This window comes from Anser brachyrhynchus (genome assembly GCF_964034855.1).
Source record: "Anser brachyrhynchus genome assembly, chromosome: 6".
Lineage (NCBI taxonomy): Eukaryota > Metazoa > Chordata > Aves > Anseriformes > Anatidae > Anser > Anser brachyrhynchus.
In genome coordinates this window covers 23,113,300-23,138,411 of record NC_137700.1, presented here as the reverse complement: position 1 = coordinate 23,138,411, position 25,112 = coordinate 23,113,300, and the positions used below count along the sequence as shown (strand labels likewise).

Sequence of the window (25,112 nt, the reverse complement as noted above, 5' to 3'; positions counted from 1 at the left end):
GTGCACAACTTGGAGCAACCTTGCAAAACCCTTGGGCGTGGAGCATCACGGCTGGGTATGCCTGAACACTGCACCAGGGTGGACTGGCCCAAGCTACCTAACAGCTGTGTGTCCAGAAGAAAGAAGACGAATTAAGATAAGAATTAAGAATTAAGACCAAGGAAAACGGGATCGTTAGCTCACGTGACTCATTTCCCACCCTGATTAGGTGCTTGTGCACCTTTGCCTGAGGACATGGCTGTCAGGTCTGGAACTGCCCTGGGGTGGTGAGAGCCAGGATTTGGGCACCATGCATGGAGGCCAGGGGGCTGTGGGGTGGATTTAGTGGACTGTGGTGGCTTGGTGGTGGCCCAGCGCAGAGCCAGTTGGGTGTCTCTCTCCCAGGCACCCACGTCCAGGACTTTGGCACGGAGCTTGCCAGGAATATCTGTCAGCCTATACAGAGGCGAAGCATGTTGTTTTCTGCCAACAGCAAGGGCAGCGTGTTCTGTGTTCCTTTGGTATCGCAGCGAGGAGATAACATATCAGAAAATCTTTCTTCTCCCCACAAGCCAGTCCAAAAATTGCTGAATCAAAGAGAGATACTGAATGTGACCTTGAAGTGATGACTCAGGCTGCCTGTGCTCAGTGCTAGCTGGCATATTAACCCCTGGAATTAGGAGGCGTGGAAGAAACGGTGGTGGAAAAAGAAAACAGCACCTCCTGCGATGTTTGCCTGCTGGAGGCTGAGTAGAATGGAAGATGTCACATGTAGTCCTGTCCTTAAACTCCCTCGAAAACTCATGGGAGTTGGGGAAAGCAAAGGTGTATTGCTCAGGGGGCTTTTAAATTCTCTGCAAGCAAGAGCAAGCTGCCACTGTCTCAGGGATATGATGGCTCCCGCAGCCACAACTCTTTGAAGAAAGCATGTTTTAGCAGCTGGTGGATTAATGCATGGTGCAACCAAGCTGGGGCTCAGAAGGAAAACAGACAGAAAAAGCAAACATGTTTAAAAGCTGAGAGTATGTCCCCATATTTGAGTTCTTCTTGTTCTTCTAGTGAAGTTTGGAAACCCTTGAGACTGATATCCCATGAGAATTCAGATTCACAGCAGGATGTGGAGCAGCAGCCATCTTGCAGGCTGGTCAAGCTGTGATGAAAAAAAAAAAAGAGGGAAAAACACTGTTCCCGTGATCCTCATGCACCAGAGCTGATCTGTGTAATCCCAGAAAGGTTATTTTGAAGACACAGGCACTGTTCATAACTTATTAAAAAAAAAAAAAAAGGCATGGAAAAAAACCACCTGTTTTGCGATAAATGGTATTGATCTGTTCCTTATCTTACACAGAGCCTGACTCATGGGATTGTAACAGCAATAATTTTCAAGCTGGACCTTTCAACTTGAAACAGATTTCAAGCAAGGAGATGTTTCTCTAACCCCTGGGACTGGCAAGGGACCGCAGGTACAAGCAGAATTGGATGTACTGAAGCCTCACGGCATCCAGAATATAGAAAGAGAACCCCTAATAAGCTGCATTGCAAGGTAAGTTTGCATGAGATGTTGTTGTGATTTCATAGTACAAATGTTCACTTCTTTTGGTATTACTTCAGCTGTGTAATCACGTGGAAAAACAAATGGAATTGCGTATCATGTGGTCATGTTTTGGGATGGCGCTGCAATATCCATCGTCTGGGCAGCTTGCGATGAGTTGCAGCTAGCTGGCAATTCCAGCTTACAGAATAAAATGCAAAGTCAAAAAAGGGAGGAAGGAAACCCATAATACTGGGTTTGTTGCCACTAGAGGATTAGCTGGGTGAAATTCAGCAGCGAGCACAGCTGATTTATCTTACCATGGCAAAAGAAGTTGATAGAAAGGTCACCTACACCAAGTCTGGGTGACCAGTTGGCTTGCTGGTGGTGATAGTTCTTGCTGCCGTGCTTCCAAGACCATAAATGCTCTTTTCAGTGGTTATTTTCTGCAGATTTGTTGTTTCCAGGGCACATCACCTCTGGGGAATGTCCTCCACACATGATCTTTACCAAGCCCCTTGCCAGACCCACCAGCAGATCTGACCTCTGGGATAATTGGAGGCTCTGCCCCACTTCCCTTTCTGATCGCGTGTCCCTCCTCCCCCCTCTCCTCTCCTCCCCTGGGGCACGGTCATAGGAGCAAAACACAGAATCCCTCTGGCTGGGGGCACTGAGGCTCCCCAGGCTGCCCAGGAGAGTCGGGGACACTGGCGAGGATGGGGACCCCCACTGCTCTGAACAAGGAGCCTGTCCCCTGTGGTCCAGGCAGGTTTGCAGTTCCATCAAAGGTAGAGGTGTGCAAAGAAATGGGATCTGCACCAAGATGATCTATTAACACACCCAAGGATGCATGAAAATGTGCAAAGTTATTTTAAAGGCTTATTTCTGCCTTGTATGGAAGTTTCTAAGAAGGGCAAAAGGCACATCTTTGATACAAGTGCCCGATGGAAGCTCTTGATGCAAATCTCAGATGCCAGAACAGGACAAACTGAAAGTCACCTTTTTACATAGGAGAAAATAGTACATTTTCCTGTAGCCTTATTTTGAATATTTTTTTCTTGTTAATCTTTAAACTGAGGTGGGGTAAAAATATACACAAAGGAAATCCAAAGAGCTCAGCTCTGGAAAGCTGTCACAACCACCGCTTTTCTTATCCTGGAGAAAACTGCCTTTGCCCATGCAATGGGGTATTTGCCTTGCCCTGGGTTTCCTAAATTAACCACTATTATGATGAAGATATTGTGCACAATGAGCATGAGCAGCAAAAATGTGGTGAGGCTTCAGGCTGCAGCACCTCTCTTGGTGAATATAGGATCTGATGAAAGATGTAGGGTTTTATTTGAAAGATTTCTTCAAAAGAGCAAGCAAGGTGTCCTGGTAAATGCAGATGCAGTAAAAGAGCAGCATGCCCTGTCCTACTGGGCCTCTTGACGGGGAGCAATTGCTGCACATAGGAGATATGATTTTGCTGTCTTAAGCAGAGTGGGGAAAAAAAATAAAGATATCTGTCACCACTTCCCATCCTTATCACTGCCTGCTCTGCCCCACCTGGGGGACCCACGGGGTGGGGGATGCAAACCATGGCCAGCATGTGGCTCACCTCGGGGCTGACCCCTCTGCCTCTCTCACGGGCTCCCCTCTGCTTTCGCAGGGCCCCCTGCCATGTGTGGAAAGAGGCACAAGCGCTCCTTCTCCCGTCTGGAGGTGGTCCTCATCATTTTCCTGGCGCTGATGATAGCAGTGACTGTGGCACTCCTCGTCCTCCACTTTCTCACCCAAGAGAACAGCTCCAGCAATGGCAAGTCGAGCTACTTCGGTGCTGCCCACCGCAGCTGTCTGCCATCCGGAGGGCTTGCTGGGATGGAGGGAGGATACAGGAGGAGGGAGAGGAGATGCAAAAGCATCTGATTTCGTCTTGTGGCAGCAGGGGTCAGGAACCTTTTTCAGGGCCACTGACCAGTGACAATCATCCCAAAATGAAACAACAGCATGGTGGTGTCTCATTCCTAAATCATTTGCAGACACAAGCTGTTACAAATGTACTCCCATTTTTTTGCAGAGGGCACCAATTTTTGCATGAACCTGGATATCATCCCTGTTTTTGCCTGCTCTCACAATGAGGCGATGTGCATGGCACGCCCCAGGGCCACATGTTCAGGTCAAATTAATCCATTCCTACCTGAAGCAGTTTGCTCTTTTTGGAAAGTTTAGAAATATGTTGTTTAAAAGAAAAAAAAAAAGTTAAAATGAGCTATGAAGCTTCTTTCTAAACCCAGAAAATGAGAAACTGAGGAGCTTGGTAGTGCTTGCGATCCTACCACAGCTGACTTATTCTCCCCCAACCCCATCACCAGGCATGGGGTAGCTGGGTGGCATGGGCTGCCCCAAGAAACCCTCAATCCACTTCTAATATACCCCACACTTGTCTTCTGTAGAGAGAAAATATCATGGGGGTACAAAACAAAAACAAAAACCACACCAAACCAATCCAAATAAAAAGAAAAAAAACACCAACACCCAAGCATTTTCAAGCTTTAGGTGTTTCCATGTGGTAGGAGCCCTTTCCAAGAGCATTGCCTGATTAGTCAGCAATGAGGACCTCCACTTCCTTGGTTTTGCTCTTGAGTTGTATGGAGTTCATGCTTTCCTCTAGTTTTTAGGTTGTAACATGTGAGAATTTTGCACAAGTGCCTTTCCTCCGCATTACATCTCTCTGAGGAGGAGGTGGAGCAGCAGTAACTTTAATGGGAACCCCACTTAATTCACACTGCTTTGTCTCTCTGCTGCTCCTGTGCTCGGTCTGTGGACGATGAGAGTGTTTTGTTTCTCCTCTGTTTTAAGTGACAGTCTAGGAAAGGCCGCGGTGGGAAGACCAAGCGTCCCCTTTTCCCGCTGCCCAGCCTCCAGCTGCCCCATCTGGCCAGGGAAGACTTTGAGCACAGATTAAGTGCACAAAAATATTTTTCCCACGGTGTTATCTCAGCCTCCAGTGATTTGTGGCTGTGGGATTTCCTGAGGCGCAGAGAATGTATTTATTTATTTAATAGCCGTCAATGGCTTTTCTTCTATGACTTTGTCCAGATGCTCTGTGCATCCCGTGGAAGGCTTTGTGATGGCTGGGATGAGGCTCAGCCTGCTTTGAGGGGCCTTTTCCTTGTCATTTGGTCCAGGGTCATTGCCCACAGCTGCTTGCCCTGGTGCTGCTGTGCCCCCCCCCCCCGCCCCTTTTTTTTTTTTTTGAGACCAGGACACCAGCACAGGACATGGACTTTTTTTGGGTGAAAACAGCCCTTATACCCTGGCTTCTGTTTTCTGCATGACAATGGTGAATTTGGAGAGATGATTTGGAGTCAAGAAAGCTAAGCTTGTTTTCCCCTTGCTGTGAATCACTGCATATTTTACACAGCCCAGTGACCCCATGTTGTGAGCGCTGCAGTTCTTTACACCTGGCCCGTTATTTTCCACCCTTAATCCATTAACAGCATCAGCAAATGCTGGCCACATTGGCCAACAGCTGGAAACCCAAGCAGACAGTATCAGCCAGATCCCCTTGTTCAGAGACTTCTAAGTCCTCCAGGGATGTGCAGCAGGTTCCAGGCATGCACACCCTTTGAAAACGTTGTGTTGACTCTTCCTCCCCTAGTTCTGCTTGTTTGTGTGGCCCCTAATCTACTATTTATTCTTATTATAGATTATGACCCACCACCAACCCAGAAACCATCAAATGGTGTCTCAGGAGACTACTTATTGGGTGCAGGTCGAGCAGATTGCACAGGGCCAGTAGCAGAAATTCCTCTGGTATGTATGGGGAATTGAGCATGGATTCAGTGAAATACTGTTCTTTTTTTCATCATCTCTGAGTATTATTTTTTTTTCAGAATATTTGGCTTAGAGGCCTTGCCTTAACAAATGGTTGTCTTAAATCATTAAATGAATGATTGCAGGGCAAGATAGTTGCAGCTCTGAGTTTTTGTCTTGAAAGATATTTTTTTGATCTTCTGGAAATTGACTTTGGAAAATACATGCAAATGAATCCATCTCTCAGTATTTTGTCTGTGTGGGCCTGACAGAGCTCTTTCCTTCCAGATGGGTTACGCCAATCCTGACCAGGTGGGCGGTGGGCTCCTCACACGCCTCTACAGCCGAGCCTTCATTGTGGCAGAGCCCGACAGCTCCAAGCGAGTAGTGTTTGTTAGCATCGACATAGGAATGGTGTCTCAGCGACTGAGGCTGGAGGTACGTGGCTGGACGTGAACGATCTGCACAGCGTGAGCTGCCGCTGGTATTAGTGCTAAGGTTGTAGTCATTGCTGGACAATAAAGAATGCAGCAGCACCTTGGCCATTTGCTTTGGGATTTCCTTGCAGCAGGACTTTGAGAGGTGTGGTGTCTCTGATGAAGAAGATTTCTCAGCAAATGACGCTGGACTTTGACCATGCTTTTTGTAGTGAAAAAATTACTAAAAATACACATGGTGCTTGGTGCCTATATATTGCACCACAGAGGAGGAAGGGAGGTCCTTGAGAAGTAGGCGCTCCCTGGATGACATGGGGTGGGCTGCAAGTTGGCTATAGAGGTTTTCCCTTACAGGATTTTATTATTTTAAGGCTGTTGTCAAATCAACAGCTGTAACCTGCTTATTTGGTCACTGGCTATGGGCGTATCAGGTGGAAAGAAAAGAGCTGGGAGGCAGGTGAGAGATGATTTTATTTGTTTGTTTGTTTGTTTTTCAAGGGTTGATACAAATCTCCACAGGCATAACAAAAGGGTTTTTAGGACCACTTCTTTCCTCTTAGGTGCTCAAGGAACTGAAGAGCAAGTATGGTGAGCTCTACCGACAGGACAACGTCATCCTCAGTGGCACCCACACGCACTCGGGTCCTGGTGGCTACTTCCAGTACACGCTTTTCTGGATCACTAGCAAAGGACTGATCAAACCGTCCCTCAATGCTATTGTGAAGGGCATTGTAAAGGTAGGCATCATCTGGATTGTTGACACATGGGCCTGTAAACACAGAAAAGGTAAGGGGAGGTACGTTTGTGACTAACAGAGCTCTTGCTGCAACGTTCATGGTAGCACCTGAAAGTGCTGCAACCTTAAAATACACTCAGAGGTGGTTTTATGCTTGCTGGTGAGATCAGGTCAGAAAATAAAAGCCTTCAAGTTTTTATTTAGAAAGAGATGGTTGTGCCTGGTTTTGAAATATTACTTTTCATGATCATAACTTTCTAGAATTTTGGTCTATTAAAAAAAACCAACCAAACAAGAAACAAACAAACAAAACAAAAGCAAAATGAAAAGCCTCTAGATTCACAAGAAAGCGTTGGGGCCAGGCAGGGAGGGAGTTTTTCCAAATAAACTCATATATGGCTTACATTCATGCACTAATATTCCCTGCCTTTTTGTTTTTCAGAGCATTGATATAGCACATCAGAACCTGAAAAGAGGAAGGCTTTTTATAAACAGAGGCATTGTAGAAAACAGTCAGATCAACCGAAGCCCGTACTCATATCTCCAGAATCCAGCATCTGAACAAAGCAGGTAAAGGCTCCTCAAATGGGAGAGAAACAGATCCCTGAAGAGGACCCTTTGGTTGGAACCATGACCCAGAAGTCTTGCAGCCAGTGTTTCTGGTCATTTGTAGGACAGTTCAAATCTGGAACCAAGTCCATGGCAGAATGACAGTTACCGTTGTGGGTCCTTGGTACCTGCTTCCCCAAAAATGAATTGTACAAGTGGACTTGGAAGCTGTTGATGCCCCCTCCAAGCATGTGAGGCATTAGTTAAGGATGTGGCCTTGTGTTTTGTTAACAGCAATGAAAGAACATCCTTAGTAGATGCTAGCATGTGTGTCAGATGGCATTAAAGTACATAAGGTTGTATTTAGAAGGATCTCCTCTTTCCACCACCCAGGGAAGCAGGGCCTGAAGTCATCAATGACCATGCCTCTTCCCTTAGGTTCACAGCTGTATTAGGATGGTCCTGTAAGGTCACCATGTCCTAGCAATATCTCTGATATCCTCCTCATTTTCTTGCTAAGCCCAGTGGAGTTTTAACAACACAGAATGTGACTGTTGCTCTGGTGATAACAGGATTTCCCTGCTCCATTGTCCCAGGTATTCATCCAACACGGATAAAGAAATGGTGATGCTGAAGATGGTAGATGAGAATGGACATGACCTGGGCCTCATCAGGTACTGACTGTTGATGTTTTTCTCCAAATCCTCATAAAGAAAAGCACCCCAGCACTGTGGTTCTGGGCTTAGTTCTGTAGTTCCTTCTTGCACAAGCACCCTGACTTTCAGGTCTATGGCACTTTCTCATAGACCATTCTTCTCAGGTAGTCACCAGAGGGCCTCTGAGGGAAGAGTAAGTTATGCCAAGAGTCACTGAGTGCATAAATCAGGTCAGTGTCCCTCATCTGCTCTGGGACCTTCAGCAGCCTTAGCCCATCTCCAGCTCTCTGTGTTGGGCATGTCTCCTGCCACGACTCCTGTGCTGCAGCTTGCAGAGGAGGCTGGGCAAGATGACCGTGGCTGGCCTTCCCTTGCAGAGGTGCAGACAAAAACCCTACACAGTTGGAAATCAGTCTTTTAAGGCTCATCTTGCACAACAGGGAAAGAAGGTTGCACAGCCATACCAGGCTCTGGCTGGAAGCACCACGATGGGAGCTGCACCCCAGGCTGCATGGGGCTGAGTCCCAGCGCATCGGGGCTGTCCCCGAGGACAGAGACCCCCTGCTAACACAAGAAGGGCTGTTTCCTTGGGGCCGTGTCCCATGCTGCATCTTGTACTAGTGCCTCCCATGCTTTGGCTGTGCCCCTGGGAGCAGGGTCTGGCCCCAGAATCTCTGGGACCACTTTGGGCTCATATTCTTTTGGTTATTTCCTTTAACACCCCATTATTTCATGCAAAATGTGCCATTCCTGGTGCTGGGTGTCAGGTGCTGTGTTTATGACACCCATCCTATCAGCACATCTTTGTGGCAGTGCTCGGCTGCTCGAAGTTCAGAGCTCAAGGCTGGGGAAATGAAGTAATAGGTAGTCCTGAAACCAACAACGTGACTTCTCCATTTAGAAATCACAAGTGAGAATCTGACTGCAGTAAGAGGAACAGGAGGGTTTTCCTCTCAATTTTTTTCTCTCCTTGTGTCACAGCTGATGGTGTAAGGAAAAGCCATGATTTTCCTCCACATCCTTCCAAAAATATAATTCTTGGGAGTCAGAAGAGAGTCAGTCCAGGGCTGAACTAGCTCTTGGTGGCCCTGTTAATTACAGTGCCAAACTATTGTCACCTCATGACCTGGGTCATCAAAGTCATGAGCCTTCCAGGTCATGATGGGAGAGGATGTGGGCACTGCCCTTCTTAATCCAGCCCTGGGCACTGATGATCTGGGTTTTTATTTCCCCAAAGGAAATTTCCATAAGCCAATTGCAAATATTTATTTCAAATAATGCGTTTCCTACACATATCTTCTCTCTAGCTGGTTTGCTGTGCACCCAGTCAGCATGAACAACACAAACCATCTTGTGAACAGTGACAACATGGGATACGCGTCTCTCTTGTTTGAGCAGGAGAAGAACAAGGGCATGCTTCCTGGAGAGGTGGGAGAGTTTTCAGAATACTGAGAATAACGGGGAAGAAAGTTCAACACAGAGGGTATGGTCAATGCTTTTTTTGGGCCACAGTGGGTTTCTTCAAACACTGAAATAGGACAGCAGGGTAAATAAAGCAAAAGGAGGCCAAAGATGCACTTTCTGATTTATTTACTCTTTCTTCCTCTGGTGAAGAGAAATTACAAAGTGTACTTGTGACTTTTCGAGGTAATAACTGACAGCATTTACTCCCATTTTAAGAACAAATCAAATTTGTTATGATTCAACTATTGGACACACTGGAAATCACTAGAAAGGCAAGTGGGGGATATTAGATCCTGTACATTGCATCTGCAGTATGGGATCAAGCCTGTGGTCATCCTCACTTATTTTCCATGGCCTCCAGCCAGTTCTATCTCATAGTCTTCATTTGTCCAGGAGATTTCCCATCCCCCAGGTTCAAACATATCTCCTTTATTCCCCTGAATTATTTCCCCTGAAATATGAATATGGACAAGAACCAATCTTACAGTCACTTTGAGTCATGAGTTGGTTATGACGGTGTCCTGTGTGCACCTTCATCAGGTACCTTGAAACATTGCTCAGTTCATATTTTAATATTCTGGGCAGGGGAACATGTGCAGTTCATATCAAGGATAAAAACTGAAGGGAGTTTAGACATGTTCTGCTTGCAAACATTTCTTTTTATAGTGGGTTATCTAAAAGCTTTTAACAAGACTTGACTCTAGTGCATAGTTATGGGTGCAAGTCAATGCAAGATGATATGAACACAGACTAAGTATGTGTGGAAGTGTTTGCAGGATCCAATATTCAGTTGTGCGGTTTGCTGGACACGTTTTGTCTAGCAGTCTTACAAGAGAATGGCTGAAGAGCTGATAAGATATTAAAATAGCTGGTGTTGACATATGCTGCTTCTAGAAGGGGGAGAACTGAGAGGATCTGCTGTGAGAGCTGAGTTCAGCTGATGCTCAGTGCACAACCAGCCTTGCTTCTCAAGTACTGCTTGGCGTGAACTTCTGTGGTCAGATCCACTGGCTCTCACCCCATAAATCTGTCATATTGATAGCCTGGCAGAAGAAAAATCCAGCTCAAGGTGTCACAATGAGCCATTAGCGTGTGATCAGGAATGTGAGATCAGGGGAGGTGGGGGAAGAACTGCTGCTGAGATGGAAGGTGGCAGTTACATCCCCTGTGGCCTTTTCTCCCTTACTCTTCCTGTCCCTAGCTCGTGGTACACTCCTGAATCCCTGTGCCAGTCCTCCCAGTCACCTCAGAAACATTTACCAGCTTGCATGCCAATCAGCTGGCTTTAATACCTCTCTTGAGGTTGTGCTACATGTTTGCAGCCCAAAGGGAAAGCCACAGGGGATGTCTGCAATTGCTGCAAGTCACTGAAATCCGTCTGACCATGTTTCTATTTTGCAGGGATCTTTTGTTGCTGCCTTTGCATCTTCCAACCTGGGAGACGTGTCACCCAACACCAAAGGCCCGTTCTGCGTAAACACAGGGGAATCGTGTGACAACCCACAGAGCACCTGTCCCGTGGGGGGGGTACGTATGGATTACTCAATCTACAGTAAATTATGATGGAGGAGAAAACTCAGGCTAGAGCTGCAAATACAGAGCCTTGTGATGGACCATTCTGCATGAAAAAGACCTCTTCTGGACTATTCTGGATGCCCTTTTCAGAAACCTACTGTGTCTTGTCTTCACACTGTTTTCTGATCATTCAGCCCAAATCCAAATTTGTCTCACTGCAAAGCTTAGTGTTGCAATCTGGTTCCCAAATTTTAGATGGCTAGCAAGAAGCTATTAGCCTCCACATGACGAAAACCACTCATGCACTCATCCACTTTGCAGTGCCACATGTCCTCCATATGAACAGATCACTAGTACTGAAACAAATTTCTTAACAGGCAGCGATGTGCATGGCCATGGGTCCTGGTACTGATATGTTCGACAGTACAAGAATTATAGGGCAAAATATCTACTCAAAAGCAAAGGTAAGTGATGTTTCATTTTACAAATGCACGTGAATGCTGTTATTACAAAAACAACCACACATTCATTTGAGCAAATTTCTTGCACCTGTTTTTTATGAATGTTTGTAAGTTTAAATTACTTAAAAATTCATGTTTATACACTTAAGGAAAATTTCCTGATTATTCAGAAAACATACACTTTTATTTAGATATGTGATTATAGGACTTGGAATTTGAAAATGTTGTTTTTGAGGTTTTGATCTCTCTCTTCCTGACTGCTATGTAATATGGATGTTGCTCCCTTATAATCGCCCATCCCCAAGAATGGACCTCATGATGGGTCATGATGGGAAAAAACACTGGTGGCAAAGCCTCCCAGGAGAGCTCAGCAACACCATCACATAGCACTTGTTGGCTGAATTTGGCGTCGCACTCCCAAACTAACGCAAACGTGAATTAAAATCTGCTAGCTTAAAAACCCAGGAAAGATACTCATCTTGCCATGCTTGACTTTGCATTTACTCATTGTGGTCCACCCTCTTGGCTCCGTTATGTAGCCTATGTCCTTGGGCCCCAAATTCACCTAAATTATCTGGTTTCCATTCTATGGATTTGAGTAATTTGCGAGCTGTCAATGGGTGGACCTTTTTTGGCACCGTTTCAGGGACAGCAGCTTGTAGGAACTGGAACAGGTCCAGTAAAGGAGTGAGAGCAGAAGGCTTGATGGTGGCTATTTCCGTTTTAATTGCCATTTCGGATGCTTGCCCTGAAGTCACTCCAGGCTGATCGTGACTTGTAAGCGAAAGCTTGTTCCAGTCAAAGTGCCTCGTGTAGGTATCAAGTGGAAAGGGAAAACATTGCTGTCATTTTTAACACTGCAGACTCAGGGTTGTCAAGGGCTGTGTCCTCTGCTCTTTCCTGCAGTTACAGGAGATGTTACTAAACCTGTATAACTTCTGGCAATGCTGTGTACCAGCTTGAGGCATGTGTGTCAGGAAAATCATCCACTGAAGAGCTGATTGATGGAGATGTCACCCATATAGTAAATGCATAGTCAAGTCCATGAGTTTTGAAGCAATTAATGCATTCGACTGCATCTTTGTCATAGAAAACATTTGTTCTGGCTGGTCTTAGACATGGAAACTGCAGATACTCTAACAGCTCCTGTAGTCAACAGTTGCTTTGCCTTCTCTTTGAGCCATGAGTAATACGGGTGAGGATGAAAGGTGGAAGGAAAGAGGGGAGGAGGGAGGGAGGGAGGAACCTGCCATCCAGGTGGAATAGGTGCATGCTTTAGCTGTGAAAAGCAAGGTGCACACAGAACTGATGACCAGTGTCCCCCCCATGTTGCTTGGGACAGGAAAGCTTGCAGGACTCAGGGCATGAGGGATTTAGAGACAGGAAACAACAGAGCTTGGGAAATATGCTCCTGCAAGAGGCCACTGGAAGACATCAACCGAGTGAAGAAGTAATTCATATTGCTGAAGCTCAGAAGACTGGGGTGCCTGATTTTTTCTTCCTCAAGGATTTCCACACACTCTGGAGACTTTCTGCTTTGGCAGAAGGCCTTCCCTTGGTTTTCTGGCTTGGCTGCTGATTGCTGTTTGTGTGTCCCTTAGGAGCTGTATGCCAATGCTTCCCAGGAGATCACAGGACCCCTCAGCTCAGCTCACCAGTGGGTGAACATGAGTGACGTCCAGGTGGAGCTCAATGCCACGCACACGGTAAGAGTGGGAGCTCCCGGGGCACAAGGAAGGAAAAACAGCTATGTTCTCATAGCAGGATCTGGCAAACTGGAGGAAACTGATTTTAAAATCTCTCTCATTTTTCCCCCTATTGGTTAAGGTCAAAACATGTAAACCAGCCTTGGGACACAGCTTTGCTGCAGGGACTATTGATGGAGTGGGGGCTTTCAACTTCACACAAGGTAATTTGGGGAGTGGATGTCAACATGGCTTTGTGCAAATGAGGAGGACACAAGGCACACCCCAGGTGAATTCAAACCCTCAGACCTTTTCAGAGAATATCAACAGGTGGTTGAACCACAGTCTCCAAAGGGATGCTTTTAGGAAGGTGTGATCAAGTTTGTGTCCATTGCAAAGCTTCTGGAGGAAGGATATGCGGGGAGGAGAATGGGGAGGAGAAAGGGCAGACTTCAGGGCAGTCTTTCCCATTTGTTCTCATTACCCTAATGCTGATGAAATGGGGCTCAGCTGGGCTACAGCCTGGCAGAAACCACACCAGAAAAGGGAGATAGTTGGAATCCACTAAGAAATAGCCTATCTGACATAAGGAGGGAGTGGGCAATATATGATATTTCTGCCTGATAGCTGCTGGGGAAGCTGAAGGAACAGTGTTTAAAAGATGTTTTCCTTCAAGGCTCGGTAGAAGGGGACCCATTTTGGGATCATATCCGTGACCAGCTCCTGGGAGAGCCATCCAATGAAACGAAAGCTTGCCACGAACCCAAGCCAGTTCTCTTTAGCACTGGAGAGGTAAGGGCAGAGCGGGGTGTGCGCTCTGGGAAGTGCTGTAGTGCCCTACTGAAACCCAGTCCCTATCAGCAATGTCTGTGCCAGCCTGCACGGTGAAGGACAAGGACCGAGAGCGAGCTGTGGGGATGCTGAGGGCGTGGTGGAGTGGCACTGAGCTCAGGTGGGCACACCGTGGGCTGGAGGCCTCTGCTCTGACCATGATTGTGGCAGGACCAATGCTCCCAGCTGGCCCAGGGCTGTCCCCAGGGATGGAGGCTGCCTGCCACCAGTCCTGTGCCCCCAGGGACATCCCACTCCCCAGGAAGGGCTATTTCCTCGGGGCCCACAGAGATGGAGCCCCATTACTCCCAGCCCCTTCCCAGGGGGCTGTGCTATTCCAGGGACAAACTCAGCACTGTCCTTACTGAACTCTCCCAAATCCTAGCTAAAACTTTAAAAAAAAATTGATGCCATGTTTCCTACCTGCTGTTCCTTTGGCATTAAGGCAAATGCACCATAGTGGAGTGGGATCATGTCCAAGGTCCTTTAGAGCACTTTAGAGGATGCCATCTGGATGAGGCAATTCATCGTTGCTTTCATGTGTTCCTTTGATGTGCTTCATGAGTTTTTGTCATTCATGTTATGCCCCTGGTAAATCACTCCTCAAAAATTTTTTTGGCTTGCTGTAGCAAGATTCTGCATTTTGTTTGCCAGAGCTGTGCCACCCTCAAGTTCTTGTTGTTCTTAATTGCCTTTAGCAGACTCCTTCATATTTTGTGTAGTCCTTTTTTTTTTTTTTTTTTTTAAGCTGAATGCTCCTGTAGTGTGCAGTTTGTATCTGGCTGCTGCAAGGGTGTTGAGTCCGGGTGCGGCGTGGTCCCTGCTATGGGGTGGTTTGAAGCCAGGGTTGGGCTGCAGGTGGCTCCTTTACAGGGCTCCCTGAGCATCACGTGGAAGGAGGTAACCATTGTTTCCCATTGCCACCAGGTTCCCTCATTCAGTCATTTTTGCCATTCTGCTCAGATGATCAGCCTTACCAGTCATAACACTGTCCTTCCTCCACACAGGTGGGAGGTTTCTACTGGTGAGGACTCCGTTTCTGAGTGCTACTCTGACTTTATTTACCTACTTTACTTTAAGCTGCCCCTCCGCCAACACTTTTTATTTATTTATTTTTGCCTTACCCATGTCATTTGCATGTGTCTCTCCTTCTCTGTCTGTTACGGTCAGACAGCTTGCTGCACATGTGGTGTAGGAAGTGTACTTTCTTATGTCCCTGTCTACATTATGGAAAATAATTTTATTTTCCCTATTTATCGCTATAGGAAGGAAAACTCTTCAGCTATCTTTTTTGTTATTGTCCTATACAAGTCATATACACTTTTTTTTTTTCATCTCAGATGACGTGGCCTCATCCATGGCACCCTGATATTGTGGATGTTCAGATCGCTACCATCGGATCGTTGGCAATTGTTGCGGTTCCCGGAGAGTTTACGTATGTATTTTTTGGTCTTGTTCTACATATTGCATCTGAGAGCATTTCATTCAGAATACCTGCAGTACTCCTGTGTGTGGGTACATAATCTAATGCAGAAAAAGGGGGACAGGATAAAAATTGTCCTCGATACAAGATAGCTGTGTGAACACTATATATATATATCCACTGCACTTAGATTCTTGTATGCGTTCTTATCTGGTTACTTTGGGATTCCCATTTTCTTCTGTATGGTATAAACTAGCCATGGAAATGAATGAGATGCGATCAAGCTTCCAAGATAATTTTAGCTGTTCATTGCAAAGTACAGTTTCACTGAAATGAAAGGAGTGTGTTAACTTTGTTTTTTCACACCATGAATGCTGGAACAACAAATTGCACTGATCGCTGATGGTACAATGGTGATAATCTGAATAGAATAGTGATTTATTTCTATCATCTTTTGTCTATCTCCCCCCCCCCGGGGGGTGCTTCCAACCTCAACCTGGCTGTGATGATATACGTGAAATGTTTTGAGGTGTTTTGAGGTGTTTTGATTGAGTTCTTTGAGAGGAGCCCTGAGGGTACTTTAGCAAACCCCAGAGAACCACTGCATGTGCTGAATGAATTTCTGGTGGCCTCCCCTTTATTCTGGTGTGCTGCGTGTCAAACAAGTGATCCCTGCATTTCTGGGTATTGATGCCATTCCCTTAATGTCCCTAGGACCATGTCTGGACGCAGATTACGGGAAGCTGTTAAACGTGTAAGTTGCTGAGGAGGAAGTTTCTTGAGAAGGCTGTGGATCTGGAACTTCACATTTCTTGACCCTTCTGTTTTTTCCCTTGTCCCCTTCCCAGCTGGGGTCCTGGGGCTCATTTCTTACAGAGCACTTCTTCTCACAGTTGCTTAACATGCATTTTGCATGCACTTACTGACATGCAACAGAAATTAATATCCTCCCCAAAAGAAGAAAATTGATTGGGTTTCAATCCGTTAAGTCAACAGAAGTTAATTCTGTATTAGAGTGGTATATCTCCTTAATCTCTACCAGAATTTTGCAGCATGAAAACTGTTGGAAAAAATGGCAAATGTATTTTTCTTGAGGGATATGTCTTATTCTTAGCTTTGGTCTGAATACTTAATCTTGCCTGCTGCCCCCGAAGCCCACTGAGCCTTCCTCATATAGTTTTATTGCCAAGGTTTTTTTCCAAGAATACAGACATCAGACTTCAAAAAAATCCTTAAATTTATTGCATTCACTGGAGCATGAGGTCATTTATCCTTTTTCGTGTGGGAAGCAAAAATGAGATATTAATATATGCAAATTACACTGGTGGCGTTGCTTTCATGAACATCCAGCCTCCTACCCACTGTAATTTCCTATTCTGCCCTGGTAAATAACAATAATATAATAATATAATTGTGCATTAAGAGGTTGATACAAGGTGAGTGATTTATCTCCTTTTTTAGGAATTTGATTCTCATGGTACAGCAGGAATGGATGTCGTAATTGCAGGGCTGTGCAATGTCTACACCCATTACATTACCACCTATGAGGAATACCAGGTAGCTGAGTTCAGTTTTTACTATATGGGATGATAATTCATGTGAAATTGTGCGAGTGTACTTTTCCTTTGCCATGAAAAGCTGAAGAATCTGTGGTACAAATCCTAAAATGGCCTTGTTTATTCTGGACTAGATGAAAAGTTGCAAGTGCCAAAACAGTTTCCTGACCATAGCTAGAAAATTCATATGGATGCTTTAATGTGGAAATAGTCAGAGGTACTGAAGAAAGCTCCTCTGAGCTTGGGTCTGGATTAGTTTTTCTCCTGATGACCTGGATGAAATTATCTTCACAGGCTGGTGAAACTGTCAGAAGAAAGGTTTGGAGCTGCAGGGTCATGATAAGAGCATGAATGGCAGCTTCAGATGTCTGTGGAAAAGACTTACAAGAAAGCTTACAAGACCCTTGAAGCAGTTTTAAGGGTCCCTCCAAGGCAGGGTAGATGTCATGCTTTAAGGAAGATGTGGGCAGTTGGATGGACTGCAAGGGTTTAGCAACACTTACCTGGGAGGAGAGGTGGGAAGAAGTGGGGTTGTCCAAGCTAAGAAGTGGGAGAGAAAAGCCTTTAAAAGAGCAAAAGAGCTCTAAGATATGGAAGAGTGACAATGGGGCCTCCCTGCCTGTGATGGATGGGAGAAGAATAACCTGAAGTTGCAGCAGAAATACCTAAGTGAGCTAAGTGAGTTGTGTTGTCCTGTAGCAGTAAGGGGATTGAGGTTCTGCTGGAAACCAACCCCTTAAATAAGGATAATAAATTAAATATAAATCATTAAATAAACCCTTGCAGGTACAGTAGAGTGCTAATCTTGTCCTAGTGCAGATGGATGAGCTGCATGATCTGCTCTAGAGCCCTTCAAACCCTCCTTTTTCAACTTTGTCCTTTCCTAGGTTCAACGATATGAGGCGGCATCAACTATTTATGGGCCACACACCCTTTCTGCCTACCTTCAGCTGTACAGAGGACTTGCAAGGGCTATTGCTACGGTAATCAAAATTTTCTGTATGTCATATGTTGCTAGAGGCATTTAAATCCTGTAAATGGTGTTGGCTATATTTGTTTCTCAGTGGGGTGGCTCGATTGCTACACTCTTTTCTCATAAGAAACCCGTTTGAGAAATTCTCTTATACTATAAAAATATTTCCTGTAATGGGAGTCTCATACCACTTTAGAATTTCTAGAGCTTTTTGCTTCAAAGTTTAAAAAAATACCTACCTCCTCCAACCTTTCTGCATGGTCTGAAGTTGCTGTTTTCCTACCAAGGTATAAAAAACAGCTGTATTTTTGCTGTATGTGACAATGTCACCATTGCCTCTGAGGACCATGTGGATAGAGCAGAACCTGCAGGTGGGAGCTGCCTTCTGAGGGCGCGGGATATTCTGCCTGATGGGGTTGGGGAACATCAGCAACAGGGCAACAGGTGTCTTGCGGGGATTGGTCCTGCATGTGGAGCACAGACGAGGGGCCTCTTGCTTGCTTTTATATTCACTGTATTGTTTCTGCTCTTAAAATCTGCTTGAAACAACTTAATTAGATGAAGAGCCACGGCATGGGTGTGATTCATGGTGGAGGTCATGTTTATCTGTATTTGAGTATAATGAGCACCTCTTCCCTCCCACAGAACACAGTTCAGGATTTGCCAAGTGGACCAGAGCCCCCATTTTTCAATATAACTAGCCTGACCTTGGTGCCTGTTGTCATTCCCGATAGGACACCAGTGAATAAGACATTTGGGGACGTGCTTCAAGAAGTGAGACAACAGTATCGAGTGGTGAGAGCTTCAAGGATCTGCTAAAAACTGTTTAGAAAATCATCTTTAAATACTTACTTATCTTGCTAAAAAGTCTGAATTTTCTAGAGGGTTGTAGTGGACAATGTCAGAAAGCCCTCTTGAATTTTAAAAACTGTTTCAAAATGCTTCCCAGCTTCCTTGCCTTTTAGCAATGAAGCAAACTTACTCCTTGAACATGAAGCTTGTGGGTGACCAAGTTTTATTTCTATGAGACAAACACATTAGTGATTTTATGAAGCAGCAGTACTCTTCAGATCAAAGCAGCAGAAAGGAGGCAGTTTTCGTGCCAATGTCATTGTACTGAATGTGGTTAAAACGTGTGAATGAAGGGGAAAATAAGTCACCCTAGTATTCAACATGAAGAATATTTCACCCTCTGTTTCTACATAAAATATAATTTAATGATGAAATGGGCAAATGTTGTACAGTGATACCTTTACAAGCAGAAATCAGGTCACCTTTGATGTCTCTGGTATGGAATGTAAATGAAATAAAAAAATGTTAGAAAGGATTCAGTTTTCAGTCTGTAAAATTTAGATAAGGTGTTCAGAGCAAGGACTTTCATCTCATTGCTGTCTCCAGCATTAAGGTAGGAAGAAGGCAGGAAAGTATTCTTAAACATTTACGCATTTCCTTCCCTCTTTTGCATAGAAATTGTATGTGCTGTGGTGTTCATCCAACAAGCAGGAATGGGGATTCACAATATAAATTGTCCATTGTTGCTGCAACAAGTGAAATTATTTAAAGACAAAAAACAAATAAAACACTTTTAAGGTGTCTTCAAAGGATGTTTTTAATGTGCAATGTGCTGCTTAGCCTTTAATATAAATTTCAATTTCCTCCTCAGGGAGAAGTTGCTGAAGTAACTTTTGTAAGTGCCAACCCTAGGAATTCTGCAGAGAACATGGTAAATATAACACAACGATGCTGGAAAGGGTGATGTTAAGGATTAGTTAATATTTAGCTACTGCCTCTGCCATATGCATTTTAGTCTTCGATGTTCAGGTTTCAAAAGGAGTAATTTCATGTAATTCAGAGCTTTTTTTCTAGCTGGGAGTTCACAAGAACATAGTTTCTCCTATAGGCATGTGCTTTTGGAACTCACACCACCAGAATACTTTTGGAGCAAAGTCCTTGTCTTGGACGTATGTCTGGTTGTGAGAGACCACATTGGGTTGTATTTGATATATAAAATGTGAAATCCGCTCTCACGGTCAGACCATCAGTCACCACAGACCATCCATGATGTCTTCACACTATTGAAGTCGAAGGCGCTCTAGCCCACATACTTTTCTCAGCATCTAACGCCCCTCAGTCTGAACAAGGATTTTCTCTAGTCTCCATCTTACCAGCTCAGTGTATTGTTTTAATAAACAAAGAAAAATAGAAAAGTACATAGTTCATCCCATCACTCATCTTAGCTAGAAGCTGATAGCTAATTACTTGCCTGTTCATTCTTGTTTTAATGATCAATTTCTCTGCTTCATTTATAAGTTTAAGTTTTGCCAGTGAAATATGAGCACTTTTGCCAGTAATTACTGGATTTGCCAGTAAAACACACAGAAGCATAGCCCTGTCTCCAGTTGAAATGACACAAAAGAGTAGGGACATGCCTGTTCATTCAGCATCTTGCTCATTCTCTTGTTTTTATTCCAGACGGAACACAACTTCCTGACGGTGGAGACATACGTCAACGTTTCAGGAAAATGGCAGGTGGTACGGAACGATGCCTCCTGGGACACCAGGTGAGTGCCCCTAACAGATTTCACTGTTTCACAATCTCAACAAAGTACTTTGAGTTTAATCCAACCTGCTCAATTTCAGAGCTCCCAGCCCTAGGTTGGTCTTGTCCCTTCAGATGATGCTCTCAGGCAGTGGACAGGTCTACATTCATTTGGTTAACATGTCCAGAACACAACACTTAGCCTTCCCCTTGGTATAACTTCTACAGTGAAGGCTTATAAAGTGAAGGCTTGGAAAAGGTAGACTGAACAGCAAGAATTAGAGAAAGATCACTCAATTTGTTCATAGCCTACATCCATCTATCTCCTGTATGCTGCTGATGGCTAAGATACCAACGAGAGGTTCAGCCAGAAGTAGGGTTTTTATGGGAATAGGCTGGCTGGCTTTGCTAAACATCATAAAGTAGAAACAGTCAACAATTTAAAAAGTTTATAAGAAAATAAAATCAAGGTTAGAGATATCAGTCATAAGGAAGAATATCCATTAATATATGAATATCCATTAAGGAGCAAAGATGATAGCACCTTTCAGAGCTACACCAGAAGGCCATATGTGAAATAGGAATACCAAAGGAATCTTTTGCCAAATTTTTCATTCTGAAGTTGCTCCCCTGCTTGAATAAACACAGTTGCTTGCTTATCTGTTCCTGCAACCAATCTGTAAGAACACACACCAGTAAGAAAATGGAAATAATTCATCTTGGGATCTTCCAACCTTGCAATGTCCCACTGCAAACAAGTAACGTCAGAAATCAGAGGCAAAATTCCCAAACAAGAAAGTCTTACTCTGAATTTATGGAGAGCATTTGGTAGTGCACAAGTGCAACTAGTTGCTCTCTAAATCTAATTTGGTAGCCAGGCCTCCAGCCTAAATCCACTGCCCCCCCTTGGCATGCTCTCATAAGGTAATAGGAATAAGCATGGTGCTGGCTCTCTGAACCAAGAGCTGATGTACTGCTCCTGTGCTCTGTATGGATTCCTGGCCTCCCTCAGTGTGGGAGACTTAATCCTACCTGCAGTTGGAGCTCGGCATTTCTAAGCATTTAGCCTCTATTTAACACTAACACTATGTTATGTTGTCCTTCTCGTTTGTTTCCCCTTTCCATTCACCCTACTTACATAAAGGCAGCACAGTCATTTTATCACTGGTATGCACATGGCATAGATGATATGTAACTCTGCCTAGAAAGACATCTGAAAAGATGTCTCCTCCTTCCCCCAAACCAACAAAGTTCCCAAAATCTCAGCTGTGAACACTGAAAAAGGTTAATAAAATGTCTCTGAAAAGGACGAAAAACATAAAAAGGGCAAAACTTTAAGAATGTGCTGCCATGATGCTGAAAAGAGAAATCTAGGCTTCTTATTTTAATTCCTGAGAAAGGTCAGACTTTGGATCTTGCCTGCTCCGAATTATGCTTAAATATTTCTGCTGATAAGGAAGAGGAGTTGTTTGGCCTAAAAGGGCTGAACAGAAGGCAAAGCAATGCAGATAGTAATGTCTCCTTTCCTGGTGCCCCAGGAAAGTATAAAAGAACATGAGAAAGGGGAAATGGTTTGTGAACAATGAAAACAAGGCAGTCTTTACAGTACCAGTACATTCAACTTGAAATGTCAGTAATCAAGGTGATGGGAACAGAAAACATCAAGCATTTTTACTAGATGTTAATGAAGTCAGACTGTTTTTTTTAGTACTGGGGAAATTAATGTACGATACTGTTGATCTCGATGGCATTGCAACAGGAAGGTAACACAAGGGAATGTATTATTATTCATTAGCTCAGTGTTGCAAAGTGTTAAATAGTTTATAGATACATCTGTAAAATGCTTATTTTCAGGTAACCAACAAATATGAAGGTTTACTTAAAGGAGGAGCAGCTTTTGGTGAAGGAGATAGCTGTTATCTCCCCTTTGTTTTGCACTCCCCATTGCATCAGGGACAAACTCAATGCAGACTTGACTTTTGCTGGATGCTGTCTTGATGTTTACAATAGAGAAGTGTATGGCCAGATGCCACATCTGCAGCGGGGGCAGTGGTCACTTTCATGGGACTGTTCAGGAGGATGGGCTGAGATAGAGACAGAAATCTGCTTGGCCCTGCCTTTAACAAACAGTCAACAGAGATAAGATGTGGTGGAGCTCATCTGCCTGAAGCTCTTCCGAGGTGGGATCTGATATGAGTTGTGGTCCTGGTTCAATGAGCCTGGAGGGTGGGATGGGGGGTGAGGAAGGGTGACGGCACAGGTCCATCACAGTAGCATTTGTAGGTCCCACCATTACATACAGACAGGATCAGACTGGAGGAGGTGTGGAGGGTTGAGAGCAGAGCCTTCAGGGTGGAGGTGTCTGCTCTGAGCCAGCTGACAGCAGGGCCAATGTTGCTGCTACAGCTTGCTCAGGGCCACGGCCAGGCAAGCTGGGGCAGACCCTGAGGATGAAGATCCACCACTGCTCGGGGCCTTGCTGTCATCTCCCAACACAACATTGCACTCTGCAGTGATAAAGCCAGTGCAATCCACAGCCAAAACCTCAGACAAAAGCAACCAGGTTGATACACAAACCACGTGTCAGCCTGCGGTCTCCGCTCACAACTGATGAAGCCAAATTTTCCCCATTAATCACTGTTTTCCACCCAGTAATGTCGGTAAATACTTATTTCAATATTCTCACTAAGACTGCTGTAGTGAAACTCTGTTTCTCATCATTGACAAAGAATTAATGTATTTTGAGCATCTGCTTCCTTTGGTTAAAGCTTTGAAATGGGGGTGCTATCACTGTAGGACTTGAAAACTCTCATTAAGATTTCTCGGTCCATTCCTTTTTATTTAGAAAGACTAAGAGCTAGTAACAATGCTTTATAATATGTTATTGTTTCCCATTTCCCACCATGGGGTGTGAACTTACTGAATCATTGCTGAGCTCTTCTGTTGCATCTGCTGCTGTGAGCCAGAAATGTGTAAAGTTACAGAGTACTGTTAGTACCCACTGAATGTCTGGCCCAGGTACAACTTGGGGGATACCCAATGCTGACAGTGTCAGAAAAAGAGAGGGTTAAACTTCTTTATCTCCCCAAGAGGTGCTGCATCATGGCTGGCTGAATAATCCCCACCACCAGACACGGGGGTCTTTTGTGTGGCTGTCTGTAGTCTTAAGGTTTTGCACAAGTCTGCAAAAGAAAAGTTTGATATGGAAACAGACGTCAGAAGCCTTGAGCTCCACTTTGGTGGATTTTACCGGTCACCTTCAGTAAACGCTCAGCCTCTTGGCTCACTGTTTCCCCGGTGCAGCAAAGACTAAACTTGTTTATATTGCTCATGAAGGTGGTGCTGTATGGGGTTATGATATGGATTTGGAGATGGAAGAAAACTTTGGTAGAAATATTTTTTTATCTGCAGAAATGACCTTTGACTTGTGGCCATATTTCCAGACATTTTTCAGCGCTACTGGGTTTTGGATTGACTTGCTAGTTGCTGCTCTGGTGTAGCCTCAATATATGCACAAAGGTTAAAAGAAACTCTTAAAATATACTTTGCTGTAGTGCATTCATTTCCTTCTGCTTCGTTTAGCCAGTGTGAGCTCTTCAAATATTAAAACAAATGCAAAGTGTATTTGCTTGCTGACTGCAGCTTTTGGTTTGCCTGCTAGGTTTTACTGGACCAAGGGATCATCTGGTCAGAGCAATGCGACGATTGAATGGCACATCCCTAGTGGCACAGAGCCTGGCATCTACAGGATACGGTACTTTGGGCACTACAAGAAAATACTCAAGCCCATTAATCCATTTGAAGGCATATCCTCAACATTTGAAATCACAAGTCTGTAGGTGATCTTGTTCGTTAAAGGAATTGTTTCCTTTTAACAGTAGATTTGATATCTGTGATGTTCCAATGCACACCGGTGAGTTTTCTTGTGGAATATGTAACTCTATACATCATTGCTGTCCCTCGTGTGCTGCTCGTTGTCCTTTGCTGTGCAGAGCTTGGCTTCTGCAAAATTTTGACTTTTACCTGCAATTCAACTTTACTAGTTTGATATATTTTCATTCAAGCTTTTCCAGACCTTGCTGGATCTCATTATAGTTGATTCTTATTATAATAAAAAGTTAACTGGTTTTTTTTAGTCATTGAACAGATGCTTATTGATTGTGAATGGGCTTTCAGAGGGAATTATTGCATGACAGGATCTAATCCAGACCATAAAATTGTCCATAAAATTGAGCCCAGTCCATAAAGCTGGGAAGAGCTGCTGAATTCACAAGATATCAAAAGAAAAGCCTCCTCAATTGCGCTCAAAGTGATTGACAAAGCTGGCTTACTAGGATGGTAAGTGGAAAAATGGATAGACACTTATCAGAAGGGTTTGAATATTATTTCATTTAATCATTCTATTTCAGGACATTTTGGTGGTTCACTCTCTGAGTTAAAAAACAACAGGTGGGGCAACAGAGTGTTTTTCCGTAAATCAGTTATCTCGGCTTCACAGGCTGTTTAGGGCCCTACCACAGAGTTCTAGTGTAAGGTTAGCCATGTTACGGAGGTCAGCCATTTGCAAAATAAAATATTGAAGCAATCTGCAGATATTTCCTGCTAAACTGTGTTCTTCACTTTCACTAATGTCACTTTTGAACTGACTGGTGTGCCATGTGGACACATGGGTTTATGCAAAGGCAAGTTTTTTGGAACATAAATCCTCTGAATGTCCCCAGATAACTGCCAATGGCCCATGCAATCACAAATGGGTTGGAGGTTAAGTCCTTAGAAGAGTTATACGTGTTTGCTGTGGTTGTGATCCAGAATCAGGATGCTGGGTGAGACTGACCTCAGAGCTGACTGGCCTCTCCTGTATCCTTGTGTTATGCTTCCTCCAACCACAATGAAGGGCAGCCGATGGCATTTTACCGCATCATATATCACCTTGGAACACCTCAAAAACATGAAAACTAAGGATGCTTACATGTACCAAA

The 25,112-nt window shown here is 44.4% G+C and overlaps 1 protein-coding gene across 1 annotated transcript; it reads left to right on the top strand.

Annotated features, from left to right (window-relative positions):
- Positions 1 to 25,112, top strand: LOC308197157 (putative neutral ceramidase C). Its single transcript, XM_080597183.1, has 21 exons — positions 1 to 1,522; positions 3,162 to 3,308; positions 5,202 to 5,308; positions 5,597 to 5,746; positions 6,306 to 6,482; positions 6,924 to 7,051; positions 7,627 to 7,704; positions 8,994 to 9,114; positions 10,552 to 10,677; positions 11,043 to 11,129; positions 12,728 to 12,832; positions 12,954 to 13,035; positions 13,488 to 13,603; positions 14,983 to 15,077; positions 15,780 to 15,819; positions 16,527 to 16,622; positions 17,509 to 17,604; positions 18,240 to 18,389; positions 19,258 to 19,317; positions 20,067 to 20,155; positions 23,795 to 25,112. The coding sequence occupies exons 2-21, from the start codon at positions 3,173 to 3,175 to the stop codon at positions 23,970 to 23,972; spliced, it is 2,217 nt and encodes a 738-aa protein (XP_080453309.1). The 5' UTR covers positions 1 to 1,522; positions 3,162 to 3,172; the 3' UTR covers positions 23,973 to 25,112.

What these genes read in the sequence shown, in the direction of transcription:
- LOC308197157 (XM_080597183.1), top strand. Translation starts at nt 3,173, where the DNA reads ATGTGTGGAAAGAGGCACAAGCGCTCCTTCTCCCGTCTGGAGGTGGTC. An exon ending in CATGACCTGGGCCTCATCAG is followed by an intron (nt 7,705 to 8,993) that starts GTACTGACTGTT and finishes TCTTCTCTCTAG; the next exon opens with CTGGTTTGCTGTGCACCCAG. An exon ending in GCGGTTCCCGGAGAGTTTAC is followed by an intron (nt 15,078 to 15,779) that starts GTATGTATTTTT and finishes TAATGTCCCTAG; the next exon opens with GACCATGTCTGGACGCAGAT.